The sequence below is a fragment of the Canis lupus genome, chromosome 25 (genome assembly GCF_003254725.2).
Source record: "Canis lupus dingo isolate Sandy chromosome 25, ASM325472v2, whole genome shotgun sequence".
In the NCBI taxonomy this organism is placed as follows: Eukaryota; Metazoa; Chordata; class Mammalia; order Carnivora; family Canidae; genus Canis; species Canis lupus.
In genome coordinates this window covers 42,971,659-42,996,931 of record NC_064267.1, presented here as the reverse complement: position 1 = coordinate 42,996,931, position 25,273 = coordinate 42,971,659, and the positions used below count along the sequence as shown (strand labels likewise).

General features: G+C 51.8%; 1 protein-coding gene across 4 annotated transcripts in view; it reads left to right on the top strand.

Moving 5' to 3' along the window:
- The window catches only part of GPR55 (G protein-coupled receptor 55), a 69,878-nt gene extending 51,228 nt beyond the window's left edge, over window positions 1-18,650 (top strand). For 2 of the 4 annotated variants that reach the window (XM_025463398.3, XM_025463399.3), the window contains exon 2: window positions 13,130-18,650. In XM_025463398.3, the coding sequence (XP_025319183.3) occupies window positions 13,130-14,103 (974 nt within the window). In that variant the 3' untranslated portion in view covers window positions 14,104-18,650. Of the gene's footprint in view, window positions 1-11,468; window positions 11,598-12,392; window positions 12,484-13,129 lie in introns of those variants that run through there. The other 2 variants (XM_035718151.2, XM_025463400.3) reach the window with 2 other exon arrangements.
- Window positions 18,651-25,273: the final 6,623 nt, after the last annotated feature.

The following is a 25,273-nucleotide window of genomic DNA, read 5'->3' as shown; positions in this document are numbered from 1 at the left end:
TGAGGGCATGGCTCTCCCTGGAATCAGGCTGCCGCAGATGACGGGGAGCCTCCTCCCAGACACCCCCTTCCCATCCCGATTCCTTCCTGTCACTGCTGTTGCCCTGAGCCCACCCTGGCCCTGCTGCCCGAGGGCGTCTGTCCTGTGTCCAGTCCCTGGACTGCCCGCCCTCCCGTAGCTGGTCCTGATTGGATGGCTGTTACCCGTGCCAGAGCTTTCTCTTTCATGGGATGGCTTCGTGTCCCTTGCATGTGTTCCCTGGGTCCTCTGAGCACCCCTGTCCTTATCCTGTCTGGCCAGCCGTCCAGCCTCAGCGCCTTCCAGTCCCCACTTCCCCAGGCTTCGGCTGCACAGTCTCCTGGCCCTCACCCGAAACATCAAGTGTCCCTCTCTTCCTGTCTGCACTTGGGCTGCTCTCTGTGCTTCTGGCATCTTCTGTCCCTACTTTATCCCTTGTCCCTGGTACCTGAGCCGCTCCTCCCCAGTGGGATCAGTTGGTGGGGGAGGCACCCTGCAGGGCTCTGGCTCTGTGATGCCCCTAATGGGCCCGGCTTTGCCTCTGGAGGAGATGCTCGGTGCGGTGTGTGCAGAGAGAACTTTTATCACTAAAGGGGCAAATGTAAATGGCATCAGGAGAGGGTGTGGTGAGTCCCCCCCCCAGGTGCTGGGGAGCTGCTCTGAGGCAAACCCAGACAGAGTGGCTTGTTCCTCACCCTACACGGAAGTGGCTTGTGGAGCTCAGTTGCTGCCCAGGACACTGGCAAAATTGGAGGTATGAGTCCCCCTACTCTGGGCTTCCCAGCTGGCGGGTGGGCAGGACCCCCTCTCCCCCACCCGCTCAGGCTCCCAGAGCCTCTGGTTTGGAAGATGAGAGGATGGGCAAGACCAAGGGGGCTGGCTCTAGGAGGTTTGAGGAACCTCTGAGAAAAAAAGCCTTGATATTTGTGACTCCTCAGGGCTGGGGCTGGGGTGGTGGGGAGGAGGGAGGCCGAGAAGCTAGACAGGCTGGGGCTGTGGATGGGGCCTTGGGCAAGTCCCCGCCTGGCCTGCCCCCTAGGAGAGTCTCTCTGGCCCACACCTTCTCCTGCCAGGGGTCCACCATGATGCGATGATGAGGGTCACTAGCCAAGGTGTTCAAGAGCAGGAGGGGGAGAGATGATTGTATGCAGAACAGCCCACGTAGGACTCAATCTTTTGTGTTAAAAGAAGAAAATAAGAACACAGAAGTGTGTATGTTGGTACAGACACCCTCAAAGAAGCTGGGGTCGCTGGTACCCTGAGGGGTAGGTGGATGCGGGCCTGGGGGGCACGGTGGGGGGCAGAGAGAGCCTACTGTATGTGTCCACGGAGGCATTGGGATCATGTGCATATACGCAAAATCTTAGATGAGAAGCGACAGCAATAAAGCAAATGTTCATTAAAAAGGAGAAGCTAGCCAGAACTGAGGTGGACGAGGCTCCCCTTGAGGAGGGGCCGAGCGCTCCGCGCTCCGCGGGTCCCTCGGCGACCCCTTCCCAGGGCCCCCACCCCGCAGGCCCTGGACACCGCCCAGCTCCTCCCTGTCGCCCTCCCGATAGGGTCCCCGCCTCCTGCGCCCCGGAGTCCCGGCCTGGCCCACTCACAGTGCCTGGGTTGGCCGGGGGCGCCTAGGACGAGGGCCCTGCTTGGGGACGCACTGCCCGGAGCCCTGTCTTCACTCGCAGGCCAGTGGCCCGAGCGGAGCACGAACCTGGTTCCGCCCCGAGCACATGAGCCGTACAATGACAACTTACAAGGGTGTCACGGTTGGTTCTGCTAGCCCCTTCCCCCACTCCATGCCTGGACAGCCAGCTGGCCTCCCCACAGTCGCACACAGCTGTTATTTCCACAGGGATGACCATGTGCTGGGAAGAGTTACCCCGACCCGCTTTGGGGAGTTTCTATTCCTGTAGACACCTGAAAGTCACAGCACGCCCGGCCTGTAAAAATAACCTATGCTTTGGTCTCTAATGGGATCTCCCGGTCCGTACACCCCTCCTGTGTGGGCAGCAGTCCTGCACCCTAAACCCTGGAAGGGCTGGAAGTCAGGACAGCCTTTTTCGGACTCTGGCTGTGCCCGTGTGATGCCAGGCTCCCCCACAGGCTTCTTGTACCCCACCACCCCTGACCCTCGTTTTGGAAGCTGAGTGAGCATGAGAGGTGGCAAGAAGGAGCCCCTCGTCCTGGAAACATGCTCCCCATGCCCCATCCTGGTTCTGCTTGGCGGGGACGGACCCCCACAGGGCCCCTCTGGAGACCCAAGAGGGAGCCCCTTGGCCCAACAAGCCATCAGCGTGTTCGTCCCACCCCCACGTCTCACTGGTGAGGAACCCCGGAGAGGGAAGTGGTTTTCTCCAGAGCAGGCTGGAGACCAAGCTGGGAGGACAAATGACATCCCGTGGCTCACTCGGCTGCCCGGGACCCCCAACAGGTAACAGCACCCCCCTCCTCCCCGGGGCCACTTAGAGAAAACGAAGCACAGAGCCATAGACTGACCTTGCATTCGAGGATGGCAGGTGACTTCCCGGAGGCCCCCGGGGCCCCGTGGTCTGGATCCCGTCCACGCCTGGCCAGACTCCGTGTCCCGGGTGGCCGGGGCACCAGCAGCCCCCACGAGTCTCCCGGTGACAATAGTAACAGCAGGCAGACGGCCCGTTTGCTCCTGTTACTAGTGACATTTCCTACGAACCCTCAGCTCACTCCTGATTTGACTCAGGGTTGCAGCATCTCGCTGGGTGGGGAAGCCTCACGGAAGGTAGCCCCGGAGCCTTCCCCGGGCGAGCCGGGCTTGCGTGCCACCACCTGCCTGCTCTCCATGAACCCGCCTGGAAAGCACCAAGAGCCCAAGATGACACACTCGCAGGAATGTCCCGGCAGCCCCTGAGCAGGGTGCTCAAGGCAGCCCACGGCTGTGCTTGGGAGCCCAGGCCAGCCACTTGCCAATCACGTCAACGTCTCTGGCCTCGGTGTAGCTCTCCGGAGAATGGGAGCAAGGATGGTTTTTCTTCCTCGTGGGGGCTCGGGCGAGCAGTAAGCGATGGAAGTGCTTGATCGCGCAGTACGCACATGGGAAGCTTTGACTGCTGCCATATATTGAAACTGGATTAGTCCCGAGTGGGTCCCTGGGGTACAGTGATGACTGGCCCCTCTCGGCCATAGTAGGGAAAGCACATCAGGAGGGGCAGGTGCATCAGGAAAGTGGGCATCTGAAGGAAGGGATGAGGTTTTTAGCAGGGCTGAGGGGAAAGAAGAGCTGTTAAGTGGAACCAGGAAGGGGGACCTGGGGGGCTCCTGGGTATATTGGATCTTCGGCTGGTGATGCTGGTGGGAGCAGGGATGGGGGTGGGCCAGATAAAGGAGACACTCCCTGCGAGTGCTAGCGAGGCCCCTCACCACCTGTTTGATCTTGGGTCCACTCTAGCTTCTCTGAGCCTCACTGTCCTCATCTGCAAGATGGACACAATTATAAGAACGTTCCAGAAATGGACCGAGTTCCCATCACAAAGCACTTAGCACAGGGACGGCCACATCTCAAGTCCCTGAAATGACCCCCGCCCCCAACTCCCCCAACCCCATTCCAACCCCTGAGGCTCAGGGTACAGCTCTAGCTAAATTTTGGAGTGAGGGAGACTCTTTGCCCTTTGTGTCCTGCTCCTTTTCACATCGTGTCCCCCAGAAGCCCGGCTCAGGTGTAGACAGATGGATTTATTTACACTACGGTGTCAGTGGCAGATGACTGCATCCAAGTACATATTTGTATTCTAACTGTGGGATTCAGCGCTGCACCCCCGGAGGAGATGGGGATTGCACTGGTCCCGGGGAGTGTTCCTCCTCAACCTACATCCCTCCGGCTGCACCAACTCTGCTGGCACGGGGCAGGCCCTCCCATCCCTTAGATGGCTCACACCACGGTGCTCCGTTCAGATGAGTTCGACAGCAAAAATGATGGGGGAGTGAGGACCTTCGTCAGCCCACAAACCTCCTAAAGTTCCATTCTTACTGTTGCTGGTGTTTCTGGAAAGCCGGTCAGCTGCTGGGAGGAGGGCTGGCTTGGTTCGAGCCTCACAGCTGGGTTTGGATGCTGCAGCTGTGCATCACACGTCTGGGGCTGCCCCCAGCGGGCCCCCCGGGGTCCAGGCAGCCGCAGGAATCACAGTGCAGAGCCACTCGATGAGGCCCCGGCTCCCCACTCCCTGTTCCGTGTTCTGTTTGGATGAGAGAACCCGGAACCCAGACGGAGGCCCCGCAGCCAGAGAGAGCCAGGCACAGAGCTGAGGCCTCTGGACTCCCAGGCCGGTTCCTCTTCACACACATGCTGTTTTCTCTCCTCTTCCCTAAACATTAGAAAACTTTAACCTAGGGGCAGTAGATTCCATTTCAGAGTTGGGGGAAAAAAAAAAACCTCCCATATGCGAGAATTCCCCTGATAACATTCCAGATAAATGGATCTCCTGCCCTCCTGCTTACATACCTCTGGTGACAGATAGCTCATTACTTAGAGGTCCATTTCTATGGCACCTGGAGCCCATTCTATGGAGTCGTATAGTGGAACATGTCTTAAGCATTGGGAAATGCTAAAATGACTATTCTTTGATAGACCATCAGCAACTCTAGTCCTTTCCTCATGTTCTCCTGGGCTGGGGCTTCCTGGCCTCTCCCTATGCAGCTCGAGCACAGAGACAGCCCCCAGTGCACAGGTGACCAGAGCAGTGCAAGGGCCACTGTCACCTCAAGTTCCTCTTCTAGATTCCCTAAGCGAAGCCTGGTTCCCCTCATTTCTCATCGTATTTCTTATTTACAAAAATATTTAAGAACTCCCATTTCCCTATGAGTTGTGACTGCCCCTGTGTCTTGTGTACAAATATTTGTTCTCTTCCAATACTTGGGTAATGTAGTTCTGATTTTACCCCCGGCTCACACATTATTTAAGAGACCACTTAAGAGAGTGCATAAAAGTCCCTATTATATCATGTTAATATCCTGGTGCTCAGCAATAGCTGTGCTTTCTTGGTGGTCTGAGACAGAAGGGTAGACTTGCCATTACCTTGGGGTGCTTGGCTGGGCCCAGGAATGGGATCAATTTGGTGAAAGATCCTTGTCTTCTCCCAAAGAAAGTGTATTCCCTTGATTTATGATATAGCCCTCACTGATCTGCCTTTTTAATTGGGCTATTCGGAGCTCAAAATTTCTCTGTCTACTTGATCGATGATCCTCCGAGAGGAGAGCATTAAGGTCTCTACCTACAATTATATTTCTGTTTCTACCTCTTTTTGCATTTCTGGCATGTTCCCATTCTGTATTTCTTTGCTATGCGTATTGGAACAGAAATTAAGTGTTTTTTGTTTTAAGTATTCATTGTAACTTTTACCTCTCTGTAAAGTCTCTGTGTCATTTTCTAAATTCTTTCTACGAAAAAGACAATTACTTCGCCATATGCTCTTTTTTCCTAGCGTTCCGTGTGCCTGATAAACTAGAGACTGTCCTATCATTTTACTCTGTCCATGCCTTTTTAGTTTTCTCCGTGTCTCTTATCAACAAAAGAGGATTGGGCTTGGGCTTTTTTAATGAATGTGCCCTTTGAGAGGCAGTATGATCAGTGTTAGGGAGTATTGTAATTCTATTATAATTGTTACATTTGTGCAAACCTCTGCGGGGTTACCCCTCTGCTGTCTACATGGAGACGTGGCAGGTTTTTCACGTTTAGTTCCTATTGTTGATTTTCTCTTCCTTGTGTCCCTTTACAGTAGACAAGATAATTTACCCCAAATATCCAATTTAGAACATATTTAAGTTTTAACTCTGACATTTGCTTCTATTAACAGTTGTCTATGCTTTGGGAGGATTTAATGTGCATTTTGAGGGTCTTTTGTGTCAGTCTTCACACCTTATGTTATAAACAATCTTTATGAGGTGATGGCTGGCCTGTGGACAGATGAAACTTTTCTTTTTTTTTAAGTCACAGATCAGGTTCTTGCTCCCATTGTTCCTCCCTGAGATGTCACCTGCTGTCTCATCTGTCACTTTCCATTCTCAGATGCATCGTCCCCACGCCGCTTGGATGCTGCATGTTGAAATGCTCATCTTTGACCCGGCAAGACTGATGCTTCATCAGCTGAGCAGGGTTTAGTTCAATGCATTCCTTTAAATTCTGTGTGACCTCACTCCTGCCCCCACTGTGCCTCAAACACACACCCAGACTTTTTTTTTTTTTTAAGGGAAAGTCAAAACTGTTCTTATTTTTCTCCTTTTCTCCCAGCATTTACTTACTACAACTTAAAAAAATTAAATTGCTTTCATATCATTATTAATTAAGCAGAAAAATATATACAGAGAGAGAGAGAGTTAAAAGATTGGATAAGCACTCATTATCTAACTGTTAGAACGTAACCAGTGTTTGGCATATGGAAATTTTTTTCTAGGTTTTTTTTTTCCCCCAGGCGTGGGGTTTTTTAAAATCATAATTAAAGTCATTCTGAATGTATCTGTAGTTTGTGGGTTTTTGACTTAACATAGTCAGCATAAACATAACATAATCAGACAGAAAAATTTTCCATTGAGATTTATCATCGTGAAATTAAGCTCTGCTTGGCATTTAAATGCATGTGTGTGTTTTTTGCTATCAGAAAAAAATGTTAAACACATTTTCTGTACACAACTTCACCTTCTTTTTCATGATTTACTTAAGGTAAATTTTTTGATCACTGGGTGAAAGATGGATAAGCTTTCTATGACTTGTACTCTAGGTTATCAAATCTAGAAGCTGCATACACTCAAGCATATCGATGACTGTTTCACAGAACACTTACCGGCTTCTTTGTTGAAATGATGAGCAAAAATTTTATCTCTTTGTAAATCCTCTTCTGGGAACTGCTCATTCTTTGCCTGTTTGTCTACTGAGGGTCTTGATGTTATATATTTTTTATACGCTTCATAAAGAAAGACCATCATTCATCTGATGTATCTGTTTATTTTCTTTCCGTGGTCTATTATTTGATAAAATTTTTTTTAAACACATTTGCCTAGGTTTCTAAATATTGTGGTCGGAATATAACCAACATCATTTCTGTTTTTTGTTTGTTTGTTTTTAATGGAAGACTTTGTTCTTTGTAGGCAGATCATTCATTTTGGTAACTATTTCTTAGATACTTGAGAAAAAAGTGGATTACCTCTCTGTTTAAAACCAACTTCAAGGGGACCCCTGGGTGGCTCAGCGGTTTAGCACCTGCCTTTGGCCCAGGGTGTGATCCTGGAGTTCTGGGATCGGGTCCTGCATCGGGCTCCCTGCATGGAGCCTGCTTCTGTCTCTGCCTCTCTCTCTCTCTGTGTCTCTCATGAATAAATAAATAAAATCTTTAAAAAAAAAAAAAGAACCAACTTCAAGAGCTATTAATAATATTGTATTCATTCTATTGTTCCAATAACTCTACATCTTAATTTCTAATTTGCCTGCTTGATCTATTCAAATTTACAGTATTTGAGAGTCGGCTGCTACAGGGGTGTCTTTGCCAACGGCTTCTCAAATTCTAGCAATTATATTTCACGTGTTTTTACAGGATGTCATTCAGTGCATAAGATAACTGCATTGGCCTTCATAATTTTTCCTTACTAATGTAAAATACCTTAGCACTGATGTGTGGCTTTGTTATTAAATTCTATAATGCTGGGTATGAATATTGTCACTCTGTCTTTTCATCTTATCTGCCATATATATCACCATGGGCTTTTGCTTTGAACATTTCTCCATCATTCTCTATGTCCTTCAACATAAGTAACAAAGAGTTGTGTTTCATAATTGAACTAAAAACGTTAGTGAATAAAAGAAAGTGTAACTTTTTCGTGTGTATTATAATTTCTGTGCTCCCGTTCCTTTTTCCAATCTATTTACTCCTTTGCTATAGAGTCCGATTTGTTTGTTTTTAATCTTCTTTGGTGATTTTGAAGATAGGCATCCTGTTTTTAATAGGCAGTGGTGAGTTACTCAAGGTCTAAAAAAAAAATTCTTACACTCTCTGTAATTATCAAAGTGAAAAAAAAAAAAAAAACAAACCCAGAACAAGAACTTTAATTTCCTTTTATGGAATATCTTATTTTGCCTGTGTCCTATTACTCACCACCACTCCTACCCCCTACACCCCCAGGATATTCTTCCTTCTTTGAGAATCGATCGAAGGTACTAATTCTTGTCTTTTTTAAGTGATCTCTTTTGGGGTGTTTTTCTTTTAATTTCACATTTGCAACTATCTTCATCTTTCTTTTTTTTAAAGATATTATTCATTTATTCATGAGGGACACACAGAGAGAGGCAGAGACACAGGCAGAGGGAGAAGCAGGCTCCCTGCGGGGAGCCCTATGTGGGACTCCATCCCAGGACCCCAGGATCACGACCTGGGCCGAAGGCAGACGCTCAACCACTGAGCCACCCAGGTGCCCAATACATAAAATCTTAAAAAAAAAAACAAAACAAAAGGGCAGCCCGGGTGGCTCAAGTGGTTTAGCGCCTGCCTTTGGCCCAGGGCGTGATCCCGGAGACCCGGGATTGAGTCCCACGTCAGGCTCCCTGCGTGGAGCCTGCTTCTCCCTCTACCTGTGTCTCTGCCCCGCTCTCTCTCTCTCTCTCTTTCTCTGTCTCTCATTAATAAATAAATAAAATCTTTAAAAAAACAAAACAAAAAAACCCAACACTCCTTGTGATGCAATAGGACTCACCACCTTCTGAAGAAAGAAAACACATATCGATGGTCCTGTGGGGAATGGTAATTGGGACTGTCCCCACTCCTACCTGTCACATAATGAGCAGCTTCTGATGTAAATGGAAGCGTGAGGACAGCCTCCCTTCAGGTGAACCGGCTGCCTGGGAGCACTGCTGCCCCATGGCCCAGCTCTGCCCCTTCGGCTCCGCAGCCACGTGGACGCTGTGGCCACACCGTCCTTGGGCTGTTTCCAGCCAACCCTTGAGCCTGGCAGAGGTACTCGTCCTGGGTGCCTCCTGCTTGACCTGGGTCTCTCTACCGGCAGCCTGTGCGTGGGGCCTCCCCAGAGGCCTGGCCTGTACCTTCTCAGAGCCGCGCTGCCCTCTCCCCACTGAAACCTTCCTTCCCTGTCTCCTTCACAGATGTCAGACCCGCTCTCCCCTCTCTCCTACACAGGCATTGGCCCTAAGAAATCTCTCCAGGGTCTGCTCCTGGCTTGGCACCTGCTTCCCAGCCTCCCACCACCCACCTGACGGGGCCACAGGTGGCTGGGTGCGGACCCCCCACCTGTCTGCTGCAACAGGAGCTCTGGGTGGCCCCCCTGGCCACGGGTCGGGTGTGGGGAGGTTGCTGGCTCCCCCACAGAGGGGCTGGCTTTTCCTGGCAGCCCACCTTTGAGAGAAAAATGACTGTTTTATCTCTCGCTGCGGCCTGGAGCCTTTTTATCTTATTCCAGAGAAGTTCCTGATCTTTTTTTAAAAGAAGATTTTTCAAAAAGATGCCTTCCTTGAACTTTCAGAGGGAATTCGGACGATTAATTTTTCAGATTCTCTTCTCAGTCTGCCATTAGCTGGAAGTAGTTTTTTTCTTCAAGCTAATTTCTTTTTGCTGGCCCATAGCGCGCTTTAGCTCTCACTTCAAAGACCACTGTTTGAAAAGCTCCCGTTTGAAGTCTGTCAGTAATTCAAATGTGACCTTTGGGATTGTCCTGTTGGAGAACAGCTGGTAGAGCTGAGGTGTGCTTCCTGCACACACACCTGGTGCCATCGAGTCAGACAAGCCCCAGCATCCGTCAGACCATTTTCTCTCTTCCTTTTCCCTTGGTTTGCTCAGCTCAGCTGTGTGTTGGGGCTGGGCTTGGTTTTGAGCATCACTGATTTTTTTTTTTTAATTGTTGGCCACGTTAGTTCTAGTCTCTGAGCCACCAGAAATGTGGTAGATCGGTCCATACTATTTCTGGAAAAAGTATGCGCTCCTTTTTATCGCAGTCACGTTGAATCTTTTAAACACAAAGCGATGGTTTGTGGCTCCTGGTTTACTGCTGTTTCTGCTGCTGAAGACGGCTTCTCTGAACCCACTGAACCTTCTTGTTTGGCGTTGCGGGACTTTCCGGGGAGAACTGGATGGAGTTTTTGGCTGCTTTTGTCTTCCCTGCTAAAGATGCCAGAAGATCCTATAGATGGGCCTCCTTCCAAAAAAAAAAAAAAAAAAGAAAAAAAAAAGAAAAAAAAAACCTAGAATAACTCAGAGCCAGCAAAGAAATTTCAATAATGATGAGTTTAAAACCCAGCCTCGGGGACGAAAGCTTTGAGTGTGAGGACATACACTTTCCTAGATCTTTTGTGACACACACCACTGAGAACAGTTAACACAGAGGAAAGCCATCAAATCAAGTAATGTGTGCTGAATGTTTAGCACATAGCTCTCCATGGAGGATAGAAAAATACATTCCTTTTTTGTTGTTGTTGCCTAGCTGTTAGGGAGGGCTGGGAATGGCATTATAGGGTCTTAAAAATACCCAAATATAGGGTCTTGGAAATGCCCAAATCTTTCCTCCCCAAAGGCTTTCAAGGGAGCTCTACTGATGAGAAACAAAAGCAGAATGGGGATTCTCTTAATGACATCTGCGTAGCAAAGAACTCAGTCACCAGGGTGTTCACTGTGGAAGCCGTGTTCCCTGGTAAAACCTCACGAAACCTGAATGTTCGTCAATAGGGCTGTTGGCTAAATGGGTTGTGGCATCTCCACACAACAGGATGTAAGGGTTCCATTAAGAAGAAAAAGCCAATTCAGAGATGCTGATGTGGAACAATTTCCAAGAAATATTACAAAGTGAAAAAGCAAGGGACAGAGCTGTGGGTGTCATCTTTTCCAAATTTAAAGAGGCATCATACATATATATGTATGTATGTATATGTGTCTATATATGCGTATCCTTGGAAAATTTCTGGAAAAAGTGTGCACAAAACTGTTAACCGTGGTTGTCTCTGGGAAGGACAACCCAGGCCCTGGGGTACAATGGAAGCCTCTGTCCTTTTTTTTTTTTTCCTCCCTTCTTTTTTTTCTTTTTTCTTTCTTTTTTTATTTTTTGTACTGTCTATATATCTTATTGAATGCTGTTTCAATTAAAAATAACAATAACTAGCAGAGGGACACCTGGGTGGGTCAGTGGTTGAGCATCTGCCTTTGGCTCAGGTTGTGAACCATGGGGTCCTGGGATCAAGTCTCACATGGGGGTCCCTGCAGGGAGCCTGCTTCTCCCTCTGCCTATGTAATCTGCCTCTTTCTGTGTCTCTCATGAATAAATAAATAAAATCTTAAAAACAAACAAACAAACAAACCAGCAGAATAACAGAGCTCAGCAGATAAGCGTGTTGGTCACTAGTGCAGGATTCTCGGGGGGAAAAGACTATTATGTTGCCACCTTCTCCCTGCCACGTCTATGTTTTGGGCCCCAGTGCCTGCTGGCAGGAAGTCACTGAGGGTGGGAGAGGCGCACCCAGCAGGCTGTGGGCCAGTGTGACTGGCCTCTCCTCTGCAGCAACCCTGCATGCTCATGGACCCGGCACACCCAGTGCTGCAGACCAACCAAGTCAGCAGATCTGCATCGTGAGTGGTGGAGGGTGGGGGCATGGATTTTGGGTCACATTTGAATTCTCTGTTTAGCAGCACTGGTTCTGGAGGCCTGAGTCAAAGGTCTTCTGGGTTTGATCTGCTCCAGGGCTGCTGTTATAAATTGAATATTTGTGTCCCCTCCACCTTCCCAAATTCATATGCAGAAATCCAACTGGCCAAGGTGGTGGTATTATGAGATGAGGCCTTTGGGAGGTGATTCAGTCATGAGCGGGGAGTCCTTGTGAATGGGAAAGCCCCCTGGTTCTCTTTCTGCCACGTGAGGATGCAAAGAGAAGTTGGCAGTCTGCACCCTGAATGAGGGCCCTCCCCCAACCGTGCTGGCACCCTGCTCTCAGACCTCCAGCCTCCAGGGCTGTGAGAAACAAATTTCTGTTGTTTATGAGTTACACAGTCCAACATATTCTGTTACGGCAGCCTGACTCAAGACAGCTACCCACGACAGAATAGAGATCTCGAGAGGCATGCAGCCGCCCTGCACACCCCCAGACTGGCTAGCTCTTAAGTGAGACCTGGTCAGGGCCCGCCTTGGACCCTGATGGAAAGCCCTGACCTATGATCCCCTATGATCCCGCCTTGTCCGCTCGCAACCGGCTTCCCTGTGCAGCCACACCTGCAGCCCCGGCCCTCTTATCCTTGAGACGAGTTCTAATTGTCCACCTGCCCCAAGGCCTTTCTCTGCCCTGTGGAGGCCTCCAGCCCTCATTTCATTCCCTCTGGGAATGTCCTTTCTTCTGCTTTTCTCCATTTTCTGTCTGGTTTTCTCCCCAGGGTAGCAAGAGGCTGCAGCATCTCCAGACCTTTTGTCTTTCCAGCTTCAGATGCCATTGAGACAGCCCCAGTCCCCTTTCTAGAAACCCAAGTAAGAGTTGCCATTGTTCTTCAATGCCTCCAGCTGGGTCAAATGTCCATCCCTGAATCAATGAACAACTAGTCACCGCATCCAAGGGAATGTGACATGCTGACTGCGACCAGCCCTTTGGGCAGGGGTGGAGGCAACTCTATCCCACCTTCCTGGATGTGGGTGGTGGAGAGCAGAGGGACAGTGTGCAAGGAGGGTCTGGGTCCCCAAAACAGCATTTGAATTCCTGATCAAGCTGTAGCTTGGGTCAACCCTGCCCTAGTTGTGTTTTCAGTTGTATAAAATTCTGTCCTTTGCTTAAGCCATTTTGGGTCAGGGCTTGTGTCATTGTTACTACTCTCAACAGGAGTTCTGATTGTAAGAAGAGGGACAGATGTTCACACACAATTCCATTTTTGTAAAAGAAAAAGGCACGTGCGAGCGCATGTGTGCAATAGTATGTGTGTAAGAGAGAGAGAGTCTGGAATGATATCCATAAAAAGGTAACAGCGGTTATATCTGGGCAGCAGGATTGGAGGCAATCATCTTTCTTGCATTTTCTAATTGTTACTTAGTGGGCACGAATGACTGTATGATAAAGTCATCTGGGCCTGTCACTTGCGGAGAGCAAGAGGAAGCCTATCTAATCTTGTCTTTGGTGTTGTAGGAGACAACATGAGCTGGCAGCTAAACAGAAGCCAGAACTGCTCCTTCAGTGACGTCGATGAGCTGATGAAGACGGTGCAGTTGGCTGTCCACATCCCCACCTTCCTCCTGGGCCTCCTCCTCAACCTGCTGGCCATCCGAGGCTTCAGCACCTTCCTGAGGAAGAGGAGGTGGCCGGATTATGCCGCCACCGCCATCTACATGATCAACCTGGCCATCTTTGACCTGCTCCTGGTGCTGTCCCTTCCGTTCAAGATGGCTCTGGCCAACGTGCGGGCCCCCCTTCCTTCCCTCTGTACCTTGGTGGAGTGCTTCTACTTCATCAGCATGTACGGGAGTGTCTTCACCATCTGCTTCATCAGTCTGGATAGATTCTTGGCCATCCGGTTCCCGTTCCTGGTCAGCCACCTCCGGTCGCCCAGGAAGATCTTCGGGATCTGTTGCACCATCTGGGTCCTGGTGTGGGCCGGGAGCATCCCTATCTACAGCTTCCATGGGAAGATGGAAAAATACACGTGCTTCCACAACATGTCCGATGGCACCTGGAGCGCCCAGGTCTTCTTTCCCCTTGAGGTGTTTGGCTTCCTCCTTCCCATGGCTGTCATGGGTTTCTGTTCCTCCAGGAGCATTCACATTCTGGTAGGTCGCCGGGGCCTCACCCAGGACTGGGTCCAGCAGAAGGCCTGCATCTGGACAATTGCAGCCAGTCTGGCTGTCTTTGTGGTCTCCTTTCTTCCGGTCCACCTGGGTTTCTTCTTGCAGTTCCTGGTACGGAATGGCTTCATCGTGGAGTGCAGAGCTAAGCAGAACATTAGCTTGTTTTTGCAATTGTCCATGTGTTTCTCCAACGTCAACTGCTGCCTAGATGTCTTCTGCTACTACTTTGTCATCAAAGAATTCCGCATGGACATCATGGCCCACCGGCCCTCCAGGGTCCAGCTGGTGCCCCAGGACACCATGACCAGCAGGGCCTAAGGAGAGAAAGACCCTCCAGGGGAAGGAAACCCCAGCCCCAAATCCTAGTAGCAGATATCCTGTTCCGAGGTTTCTGATGTAGTGGATGAATGTGGCACATCTCCTGGTGTGCTTTTCCTTTTGGTGCTCCCAGAACACCATCTTGCTCCCAAGACCATTCCCCAGCACCCAGGCAACTGGACATAAATCACTTGGTATTTGGGAATCTCTGAAGGACCCAAGAACCAGGTGAATTCTTTATTACTAGGTTCAAAAAGCATGAGGCAAAAGAATTGAAGAAAAGAGTGAGGCCATCTGAGCAAGACTGTTTCCCAGCTCCCCTCATCCTTCTAGTTAGACTAAAAGATTCTGGAAAGGAAGAAAGAGGAATGAGGAGAGAGAACCAAGAGGGTTGGTCATGGTACGTGGAGGTTTGGGCAGAGATGGAGCAGTAGGGATGTATCAAGCTCCTATTTTAGTTTGGGAATCCCAGGGTAGAGTAGACTGGCACCTCCCAGTCCCTTCTCTGGCTCTGGTGGCCATTAACCTCATAGCTAGTGGGGGTGATTGGAGCCGAGCAAGATTATACAGAGAGCCCCAAGTTTCCTATGGGAAAGAAAGGCACAGAAGGCCAGCCAAACCTTCTTGTGTTCACGAGGAGGCTGCAGAAGGATGAGGGAAGCTGGTGTGAGTCAGGCCGTGGCAAAGATATAGATGCTTCGTGGAAGCAGTGGGGACAGAGTGGAAGGGCATTGGTGACACCTGGGGCCACAAGGGACTAGGACACACCTGGGGAAGGAAAGAAACAGGCCAAGGGCTGGAAGTGGACAGCCACCCCCCCCCCCCCCGCTGCTATCATGGTGTCCATTACATGGAGCTCTAGCACTGGCCTTGGGGGGAGAGAGGCCGTGGAGACAAGGCTAGGAGAGGGGGAAATTCCTGAACGTGACCAACTTGCTATCTTGAATAGACTGGGAGATGGTCCATTAGACTGTTTCACTGAGAACGATGAGAAAGAATCAGGCTTGATTTGGTTCAGCCAGAGGAGGATAAAGACCATGTGCTCGTCTTGCCCGCCTGAGTCCTGTCTGAGCGCTGGCCTGGTGACACTGGCCACAGAACTGTCCCTCTCCAGGGACCGGGAGGGAGAGAATGAGCCAGCCAGGGTTTGGAGGAACCATCTCGATGACACAGAGCTCCTGGCAGTTCCTCGTTGGAGACTGTAAACAATTGAATCACGGTTTGGTCTGGGCTTCTCTGATGATCTTGAGGAGGAGCTGTGGTGACAGCTGAAAAGCCTTCTGATGACTCAAGCTGCTCCAGAGAGTAAAATGATTACAAGGATCAATTGTGGGGTGGTTTTGCAAGACGGAGTGAGTGGGATGACATGTAAGAGATAAGACTTCATGTGAAAAGAAGCGGGGGGGGATGGTCTTTGGGAAGAAAAGAACCACTGTCTACCTGTAGGGAGGGAGGCTTCCACCCCCATGTCATGGACAGAAGGTAGGGTGGCTGCGTGGTGGGGAACGGGGTGGTTTAGATAAAACCCTGACGGAGGAGGAGGAGGAGATTGGGCGATTACCCCAGGCTTGCAGCCACAGGGCCCTGTGAAGCGGTGGGCGGATGGGGAGGAAGGATGGAGGGCAGAGCTGCTTCCTGCTTGAGAATCCCCAGCTCCACCCAGAGCCATCCAAGGGCAGGAGCCCCTCTACCTCTGTTTCTGCCACAGCCAACTCAGCGGTCGGGTGGAGGTGAGGGTGAGGAAGCAAGTGTCGATGCAGGGGTGGAAATGGGTGCGGAGGAGTGATCCCAACCAGGATCAGAGGCTCCCACCCCACAGACTGGGCCTTCAAGGAGCCAGCAGCCTTCTGGCCCCTAGAACAGTGAGAAAGTCCTGTTGTTAAAGTCTATGGTATTTGTCACGACAGCCCACGAAGACCAATATGACAGCCATCTCCTGCTGACCCAGGAGCCACCTCCCATCTGGGCTGTGTCCTTAGAGGGGCAGGACTGACCTTACTTTGGGACAGCGCCTCCCCACCCCCAACCCCGGGGACAAGCTAGTGCACAAGCTGCGCCTTCCTCTTGAATCCCTCTCTGGGACCCTGTGAGGCTGAAAGTCAGTATATTAATGCTTTACATTGGCTATGGGTTCTGATGACATTTGCAATAGGAAGACAACAGCCTTGTCGCAAGTTGCCACAAATAAACACTAATTGCAAAGATGCTTGAAGTGGCTGAGGGCTGGCAGGTAACTGTGGAGACCAGAGGCTAAAGGGGAGCCTGCTATGCGGGGCGGTCTCCAGGTAAGGACACAGGCAGGAGATGGTGGAGACCCCCCACGGAGCCGCCGACCCTAGTGATGTGGACAGTGCCCTCGGGGCCAAGGGAAGGCAGCTGAGGCCACCATGAGAGCCCCGCTGCTGAGGGCAAGCAGGGGACCTCAAGACCCATAAGAGTGGAACTTTGGGGGGGAAGCACCCCCTGCAACTACCATCGTGGCCCCCTCTCGCTTTTCTCCACCCGCAGCCGGCCTCCCTCGTGCATCTCCCCGGGATGCACAACCATGAAGAGGCGTTTGAGGGGATGTGGGTGGCAGGGCAAGGAGGACCCGTGGAGCTTGAAGTGGAAGGACAAATGGATGCCCCTCTGCCCAGCGTGAGCCTGAGCATCCTGTCCCGGCCAGGAGCCTGCAAGATGCGTCCTCCTCACAAGGCCACTGCGGGAGGGCCACGTGGCACGTTGATGGGGAGCACAGGTGACCCGCTGCCCCTTGCAGCCTGGTGAGATGTGAAGCACTGTCACTTCAGAGCCCGACATTGGTTCTGCTTGGTGGAGGGGCCCTGAGCTCACCCAGAGCCTCCACCAGCCTTTGTTCTGGGGGCCATCACTGGAGCCAGCAACCCAGACACCCCACTGTGAGGTTGGGGGGGTGGGGGGCGCCTATTGTCACGCAAACCCTGCAAAGTGCATCTGTTCCCCTGCAAGAGACCTCTTCACTGGGGACAGCGGGGATGAGGCAACCGTGCAGGTGATGGCGCACAGATAAGTGTGTGCCCGCTGGCGGCCTGCAGAACTGAGGACAGGGACCCGGCACTCGGCTTGGGCTGAATGTTGGTGGTCCAGGATTCAGAGATGCGGGGTCCAAGCCGATTCCCATGGATGGGGCATCTGAGACGGAATGACTCTGCCTTGGGGAACAGACCGTGTCCAGGAACTCCATGATCGTGTGGGAGGTCCAGGGTCAAACCACAGCCCCATCAGGGGATGGTGGGGCTTCCCCCGAGAGCAGAGAGAGGCCCTATGAACTACAGGGCGGCACCAGATCGGTGGGGAGACCTCGCCCTCCCCCCGGCGTGCTGGGCTCTGGGCTCTGGGAACGGCCCCCTCCAGAGGCGGGTTCGAACCCCCTTGCTGTGCTTCACCCCCCCCCCCCCCCGCCGGGTTTGTAAGTCTCAGGCATGGACTTGAAGTGGCAGCCGGAGCTCTGCTCTCCCTGAGGGAGTCCAGTGTGTGCAGCAGAGCGGAGCGTGGCACGAGGGCAGGATGGGGGCGCATGCGGGGAACCCGGCAGGAGGAGACCAGGGAACACCTGGGGAGGAGAACCCGGAAGGAGGAGAACCCAGGCCTGCGCTGAGGACCTCAGAACCACCAGGCAGTAGGTCCCCATCGGAGAGGGCTTGGGTGCACCTCACCCAGAGGCCCACCCAGAGGACAGTGGCCATAACGCTGGGTCAGCGGCTCACACCAGCTACTCGGCTGGATCTGCTCTGGGAGGAGAGGTCGGGGATGCGTATGTGGCTGGCCCCAAGAAGGAGAGGCCAAGCCTGTGGCAGGGCGGCGAGCCAGAGGGCAGAGGGCATTGCCTTGCTCTGGGAAGGAATGCAAAACGGGCAGGTAGAGAAAGTCCCTGGGAGCAGAGGCAGCTGGGGACGGTGGTCCCTAAGTGTGGAGCCTCTCGAGAAGCCAGACCCAGTGTCTTTGCCTCAAAGTGTCTTGGAGATGTCCAAGCGCTGTGCTCAGGGCAGAGCCCCACCTCGAGGGGGCAGGCCGATGGGGGTGGGCTTGGGTGGTGGGCTTTCTCAGCGCTCAACTCCTGGTCCACAGCTTCGGGGAGCTGGACGGTACAGGGGACCAGCCAAAAAGCCACAGTGCCAGTGACGCGTGAATGAGCGACACTGATTCCAAGAAGGAGTGCATGCAGGGCCTCCCAGGGCTCCCACCTCCCTCAGGTAGGGGACTTGGGGCCTGTTATGGACTCCATCAATGTTCACATCCTCCCCAAATTTACATGTTGAGATCCTCACCTCCAGTAGGATGGTATTAGGAAGTGGGGCCTTTTGGGGGTGATTAGGTCATGAAGGTGGAGCTCCCGGGAGTGGGATCAGGGCTTGTATAAAAAAAGACACCCCAGAGAGCTCCTTGCACGTCCTGCCACGTGACAACACAGCGAGGAATCACAGTCTGTGAACAGAGTGAGGGCTCTCCCCAGAACCCGACCGTGCGGGCACCCTGATCTCGGACCTCCAGCCTCCAGAACTGTGGAGAAATAAATGCTTGTTGTTGAATCCCCTGTCTATGGTGTTATGTAATAGCAGCCAGAACTAAGACGGGACCCAATTTAGCAATGAGTTGTTTGAGAAATTGAAGAAATGTTATTTACCAAAATCCCCCTTCAAAAAGGAAAGTATTTGGGAAAGTCCCTGGGGCTCAAAGTGGGAGCAGCTGTTCCAAGAAAGAATCGATTACTTCAGAAAGGGAGGAAGGAGGAAGGGAGACCAGAGGGTCAGGGAGCAGGAAAGACCTAGAAGGATGGCAGAGGGCATGTGTGACCTGGAAAATCTTCCCTGGAAGTGATGGGGTGTCGTGCAGGGCCCAGCATGAGCAGATGTGCAAACGGGGGGACAGGAGGCTTGGCAGCCGGCAGCCTGGGGCAGCACCTGGGAAAGAAAGGTGGAAGCTTGTCAGCCATGGAGCATGTGGTCATCACGGCAGGGGGAGGGGTGCTCTGTTCTCCCTGCAAGGCTGTGACACTGGGGTCCCAGTCAGGCTTATCCAAGGGGTCACCCTGTGGGGGTTGAAGGTGGCTTGGTGCCTGTGGGATCAGAGCAGGGCACGGCCACCCCCATGGGCTGAAGGCTGGACTCCCCAGCACTACCTCCTTCCCGTGGCTGAAACTGGCCACAGCCCTGAGCCACACTCAACCCCGGGCTCCCAAGGCTGGGAGAAGGAGGAAAGCTCAGGAGCTGGGTCAAAAGGTCAAGGCTGACTGCTTGCTTCAACCCTGACCCTATAGGCCCATGGCCCAGTCACCCCGCGCAGTGTGCCATGCTCCTGCTGTGCCTAGGACGCAACAACCCATGGGAAATGTCCGGCACTGGCAAGGACTCCATAAGTAGAATCAATTTAGAATTATAATTGAAGGGGATCCCTGGGTGGCTCAGTGGTTTAGCGCCTGCCTTTGGCCTGGGGTGCGATCCTGGAGTCCCGGGATCGAGTCCCACATCAGGCTCCCGGCATGGAGCCTGCTTCTCCCTCCTCCTGTCTCTGTGCCCCCCTCTCTCTCTGTCTATCATAAATAAATAAATAAATCTTTAAAAAAAAAAAGAATTATAATTGAAATTACTTTGAATTAGAATGAAATTAGAATTGTGGTGAGTTCCCTTAAAAAAGAAAAAAGGAAAGAAAGAAAAAGAAGTTGTGGCTAGTTGCTGTCTATGTAGGTCACAGGTCTCTGATCAACTTTGTGTCATGGGTTCCTCCTGCAGTCTGGAGAGGTTTGTGGGCTTCCCCCAGGATAACAGATTTGTGGGTTTTTTGTTTTTTGTTGTTTTTCAAGATTTATTTATTTATTTTAGAGAGAGAGAGAGAGAGAGAGCACGCCAGCAGGGGGAGGAGCAGAAGGCGTGAGAAAGAATCTCAAGCCAACTCCCTGCTGAGCGCAGAGCCCCCCATGTGGGGCTGGATCCCAGGAGCCTGAGGTTAGGACTGGAGCAAAAATCAAGACTCCGATACCCAACGAACTGAGCCACCCAGGAGCCCCCGCAACATAGCAGTTTTATTTTATTTTATTTAAAGATTCTATTTATTTATTCATGAGAGACACAGAGAGAGAGGCAGAGACATAGGCAGAGGGAGAAGCAGGCTCCGTGCAGGGAGCCCGACGTGGGACTCGATCCCGGGACCCCAGAATCACTCCCTGGGCTGAAGGCAGCGCTAAACCGCTGAGCCACCCAGACTGCCCAACATAGCAATTTTAAATGCACAAAGTAAAACACGTAGGATCATAAAGGAAACCTAAAATATTGAAATACAGTTACTGAAATTTAAAAATTGTGATACGGCAGCAAGCGTGCTTCTGTATTCAGGCCTCGCATGAGAGGTTCTGTTACTTGCTTAACAACTATCATAATTTCGAATTAGTGATGAGCTGAGCTGAAACAATATTTGGAAATTTCTGCAGCAGCTGTGGTGTGATGTGAAATTTGCTGTGACTTCTGCTGATGGCCAGGTCCCAGGGACTGTCTCCACTGCTGTGGTGTGATACCCACTCACGCAATAGAAGGAAATACTGGTTTCGACTAACGATCAGTGAAAATAAATAGGCAATGGTTTTCCCCAGCCAGTTCACGACTCCTCTGAGTTCCACTCCTGACCTCCAGGTTAGGAACCCAGGTTTGGGCAGACCTAAGGATACCTGGAGACAGGTGTTCTTCCTCCGGAGAAGGAGCATCTGTGTGCCCTCTTGGTTATGCAAACTGGGGGCCACCAGGGTGCCATCCTTTTCCTCATGGGGTTGTGGGCAGCGGGGCTCAGCAGAAGCTGGTGTGCCCCCGGCTGGGGTGCGGCACTCTAGGGTGAGGCTCTCTGGGGCGTTCTGAAAGCAGAGACACCCACATCCCCACTCCTGATCTCTGAGATGCAGAGTCGGGCTGGCTTGTTCAGGTGTGCTATGGTGAGGCCCTCAAAGTGAGTCACCCTGAGTAAAGCGGGGAGCCTGACAGGCTGTTCTCATTTCAAAGGGGGAGGGCTGAGGCCGGCAGGGAATGGGAATGTGGCTGATGCTTGGTCTCTTCCCATCCTGCCACCCTGCCCCCACTGCCAATCCCCGCCCCCCCCCCCCCCCCCCCCCCCGTGATGCTTTAGGAACTGAAGGCAGGTTGTGGGGAAGTGGACTATAAAGGGCCATAAACCTGAACCTAGATCCCGAAGGGCATCCCAGCCTTGGGGCAGCAGCGTCCTCTGTGCCTCAAGCTTCAACAGTGACCCCTGGTGACAGCAGGGAGCAACAGCAGCCGTGGGCTCCTGGGACCCCGCTTCTCCCGGGGTCAGGAGGCCAAGCTGACCTCCTCTTTGGGCTAAGAAGGACCCTTGGGTTTGGGAAACTCGGGGCGACCCTCCTTACTCCGCCCAGTGAATTTGGGTGAAAAAAGAAAGGTAAACACATTTGTAATCTAAGTTGGTGAAGCGAGTCATACCAGTTACATCACTGTCCTCCTGTTGTGTATATTTTATTACGATTACCATTCCTCCGATGTGTTGACATAATGAGTTCCACTCTCAGGGAATGACTTTGCCTAAACTTCTGTAAAAGTTCTCGAGGGCACATTACTGTCGTGCCATAAAGCACCTCCAAGTTCCCATCACACCAGCAGATTTAGTCTTTGGCACGATTGTGAATTGTTTCCCTACCTCTCACTCCCAACTCCAGCGCCCCGCTCCCCCCCCCCCCCGCTGCTCCCCCCCCCCCCCCCCAGGCCATCCGTCCTCATTCTGCTCTTCATCATCTGCCCTCGGGAGTCATTACTCCTGGTATAAGTACTTGGCCATATGGTTTTTCTGTCTTGGGACATTTGCAATGACACTGGGAGAAAGCTGTAATTCAAACAAGAAAGCAGGGGTGGGGGAGACACTTTTGGACATAGCCACCCACCCACCCCCCAAGCATCTAAAGTTGCAACCAAGAACCTACACAGGTGAGGCTGACTCCCAAGGCTCTGGGGTATCTGGAATCAGGAAACCTGGAGAGGAGGCTCCACAAGGCAAATGAGCGATCCCTTGGCAGAGGATGGGGCTTGGGTGCATTTTAAATTTCTGCGTATTGGGGTGCCTGGGTTGCTCAGTGGTTGAGCATCTGCTTTTGGCTCAAGTCATGATCCCGGGGTCCTGGGATCAAGTCCCACATCAGGCTCCCTGCAGGGAGCTTGCCCCTCCTTCTGCCTATGTCTCTGCCTCTCTGTGTGTCTCTTGTGAATAAATAAATTAAATCTTTAAAAAAATAATAAATTTCTGTGTATTGTGATCTGTGTCCTTTACCCTTGGCTTTCCATAAAGTTCCGCACACTCAGTAGCCTTGTGACAGTCGTCCTTTGTGGGAGGAAGGAAGCGGGGAGATTTCCCATGTGGGCTCAGCCCCACTGAACTTGTAGGACCAGGGCTAAGAGGGAGAATCATGCAGTTTCCCCGGAGACTTCTAGGAGTGTGGTGGGGAGTGCCAGGGTCACAAGCCCTTCTGTTTGGAGAGCAAAGGGAGGGCGACATCACCCCCATAATGCTGAGGACCTGGGACTAGTGATAGGTATGTCCAGGACCTGCCTGCAAAGGGAGCTGCTTCACAGTGTGGAAACATGTAAAACGGAGGTACGAGGTATGAGGGGCTCCTGCTTCCTGATTCCCAGGTGAGTGCTCTTTCCACAGCAGCGCTCTGGGTCTCAGTGCCCTAACCTGTCCTCTGGAGGCCCCCCCAGGGCTCTCCACAGACCCTGTGCCCTCAGAGCATGACCCCTCTGCCTCCCAGCAGAGGTAAGTGCAAGCCCACCTGCCCGCCTCTGCCTCATTGGTCCCTCCAGGAGCTCTAAATAGAACAGGTCCTTCCTAATCGGGGCTCACAGCGAGGGCTCACGTCATCTTTCCACTCTCGTGTGCCTGGCACAGGCTGGGCACACAGCAGAGCCCGTAAATGCCTGGCGATTGACAGCTGCAGACACCACCACGGCCCCAGCCCTTGCTTCAACCCAGAGGCAATTGGAAGCTTGGCTCTCCCTGCATCCGGGGCCCTATAGCAGCCACCTGCTGGAGACAACAGAAAGCTGGAGTCCTGCCCCAAGCCCCTCCTCCCCAGCTGGGTGAGGGAGCCTCGGCTGCCCTTGCTGGAGGTGATAGTAATGCTGGGGCAACTGGTATGTCTCATATCACCACTGACAAATAAGGTCCCATTTCTCCTAAAGTTCAGATAACAACTCTAAACCCCCAACGCGATGGGAAAGGGCGCTTGTGGCTTGGGATAAAATTTCTGGTGAGAGCATCACACGGAGATTCAAAAAAATGCTGAACTTGAGTAACTGAGACTTGAGGGTAGGTCATGTGCCCTGGAAATCCCTGGTGACCTAAACTGTGGCCCAAGGGATGAGGAAGACAAAGACACCTGATGTCCTGGTGAGAAGTTGAGATAAAAATGTTCCATAGGGCAGCCCCGGGTGGCTCAGTGGCTTAGCGCCACCTTCAGCCCAGGGCCTGATCCTGGAGTCCTGGGATCGAGTCCTGTGTCGGGCTCCCTGCATGGAGCCTGCTTCTCCCTCTGCCTGTGTCTCTGCCTCTCTCTCTCTCTCTCTCTCTCTCTCTCTGTGTCTATCATGAATAAATAAAGAAAATCTTAAAAAAAAAAAGTTCCATAAAAGGTGAAAGCAGAAATGAGCAACATTTCCAAATTAATGTATTACTTACCTCTTCCCATGGAATCCAAATAGATATTTAAAAACAAACACACATGAACCACTACAAGAGACATTTGAATAGTTGCCTGCATATCCTCAGAGTTGGGATATTCAAGTGAATCTTCTCATTTGGAAGAATGATTTATTTTTATTGTACATTTTTTTTAAGATTTTATTTATTTATTTGAGAGAGAGCACGAGCAGTAGGAGGAGCAGAGAGAGAAGGGCAAGCAGACTCTCTGCTGAGCGGGGAGCCCAAAGATGCGGGGCTCACTCCAGGACCCCAAGATCAAGACCTGAGCCGAAACCAGATGCTTAACTGAATGAATCACCCAGGCAACCCATGTGCATCTTCTTAATGGCCAAGTGGGAGATGCCTCATACTCAGGGTTGCCTTGGGTTTGGGCACAGATGGCATGAGCCCACGATTCCTGGAGAAATCCAGGTCTGGGTAGATGGAGCAAATCCAGATTCTTCTAATGGGATATGGAAGCAAATGGAATGTGGAAGCAGATGTCTGGGCTAATGCCTGCTTCCCTGCCACAGCTGAGTGCCCCAAGGGCCTATCCCTTGCTAGGGATCATCACCAGCTGCCATCAGCTCTCTATCCTGGAGGGAGGCTAGAGGGAGGCCTCATGTGGGTACAGCCACCCACAGGGGTGCCCTCAGCAACTCATCTGCAGCTTGGAGCTGCACCTATTTACTTGGGTTAGCTCAGGTTGGTTTCTCTTGCAGGCAACGAAGAACCCTTCTGTTAGGGAAATGAGCTTTCCTGCTCCAGAAGAAGAAAGGCTGATGGTGGGGAGTGGGGATGGGGGTGCTCTGGGTGCAAGTGGGACGAGGAGGTTCCCTCTCTGATGCGGGATGGGAAAGAGGTATCTTTGGACACACCCCTCCCACAAGCCTTAGGGCTACAAGGGTAAGCCCTTTGGGATAATCTCACCTTTATTCCCATTTCCTTGGGAAACACTGGATCAGGATTTTTTTTTTTTTTTTTTTTTTTTGGCAAAAAACCCTCTGGGGTGGTGGAAACCGCACAGTGACCATGGATTGCCCGGGAGGGACAGGCACAGATTCTTCCCTTTTCTGGGGTCCGGGAAGCAGAAGTCTGACGTGGGGGTGAGGAGACCTCCAACGGCCCGGTCCCCAGAGACCAGGGTGGTCTCCACAGGAAGAAGTGTAGGAACAGGAAGCTGCTGAGTTCACCGGGTGCTTGCCAGCAGCATCGGCAGTGTTCCGGCTATGCTATGACCCCATAGGCGGCCCGGGTCCGCATTTGGCACCTGGCAGCTGCCCTCTGAAGGTCAAAGAAGTGACAGGAATCTCCCCCTTCCCCACGACTTCCAGGGATTCTCACTGTCCTCAGGTCTCGGCTTAGACACACATTTCTCTGGGTGCCTGACCCAGACCTGACCCCCCCAGCTCCCGTGAGGCCCCTTCCTATGTGTCCCCATGAATTTCTAGCTTCTCACATGGAA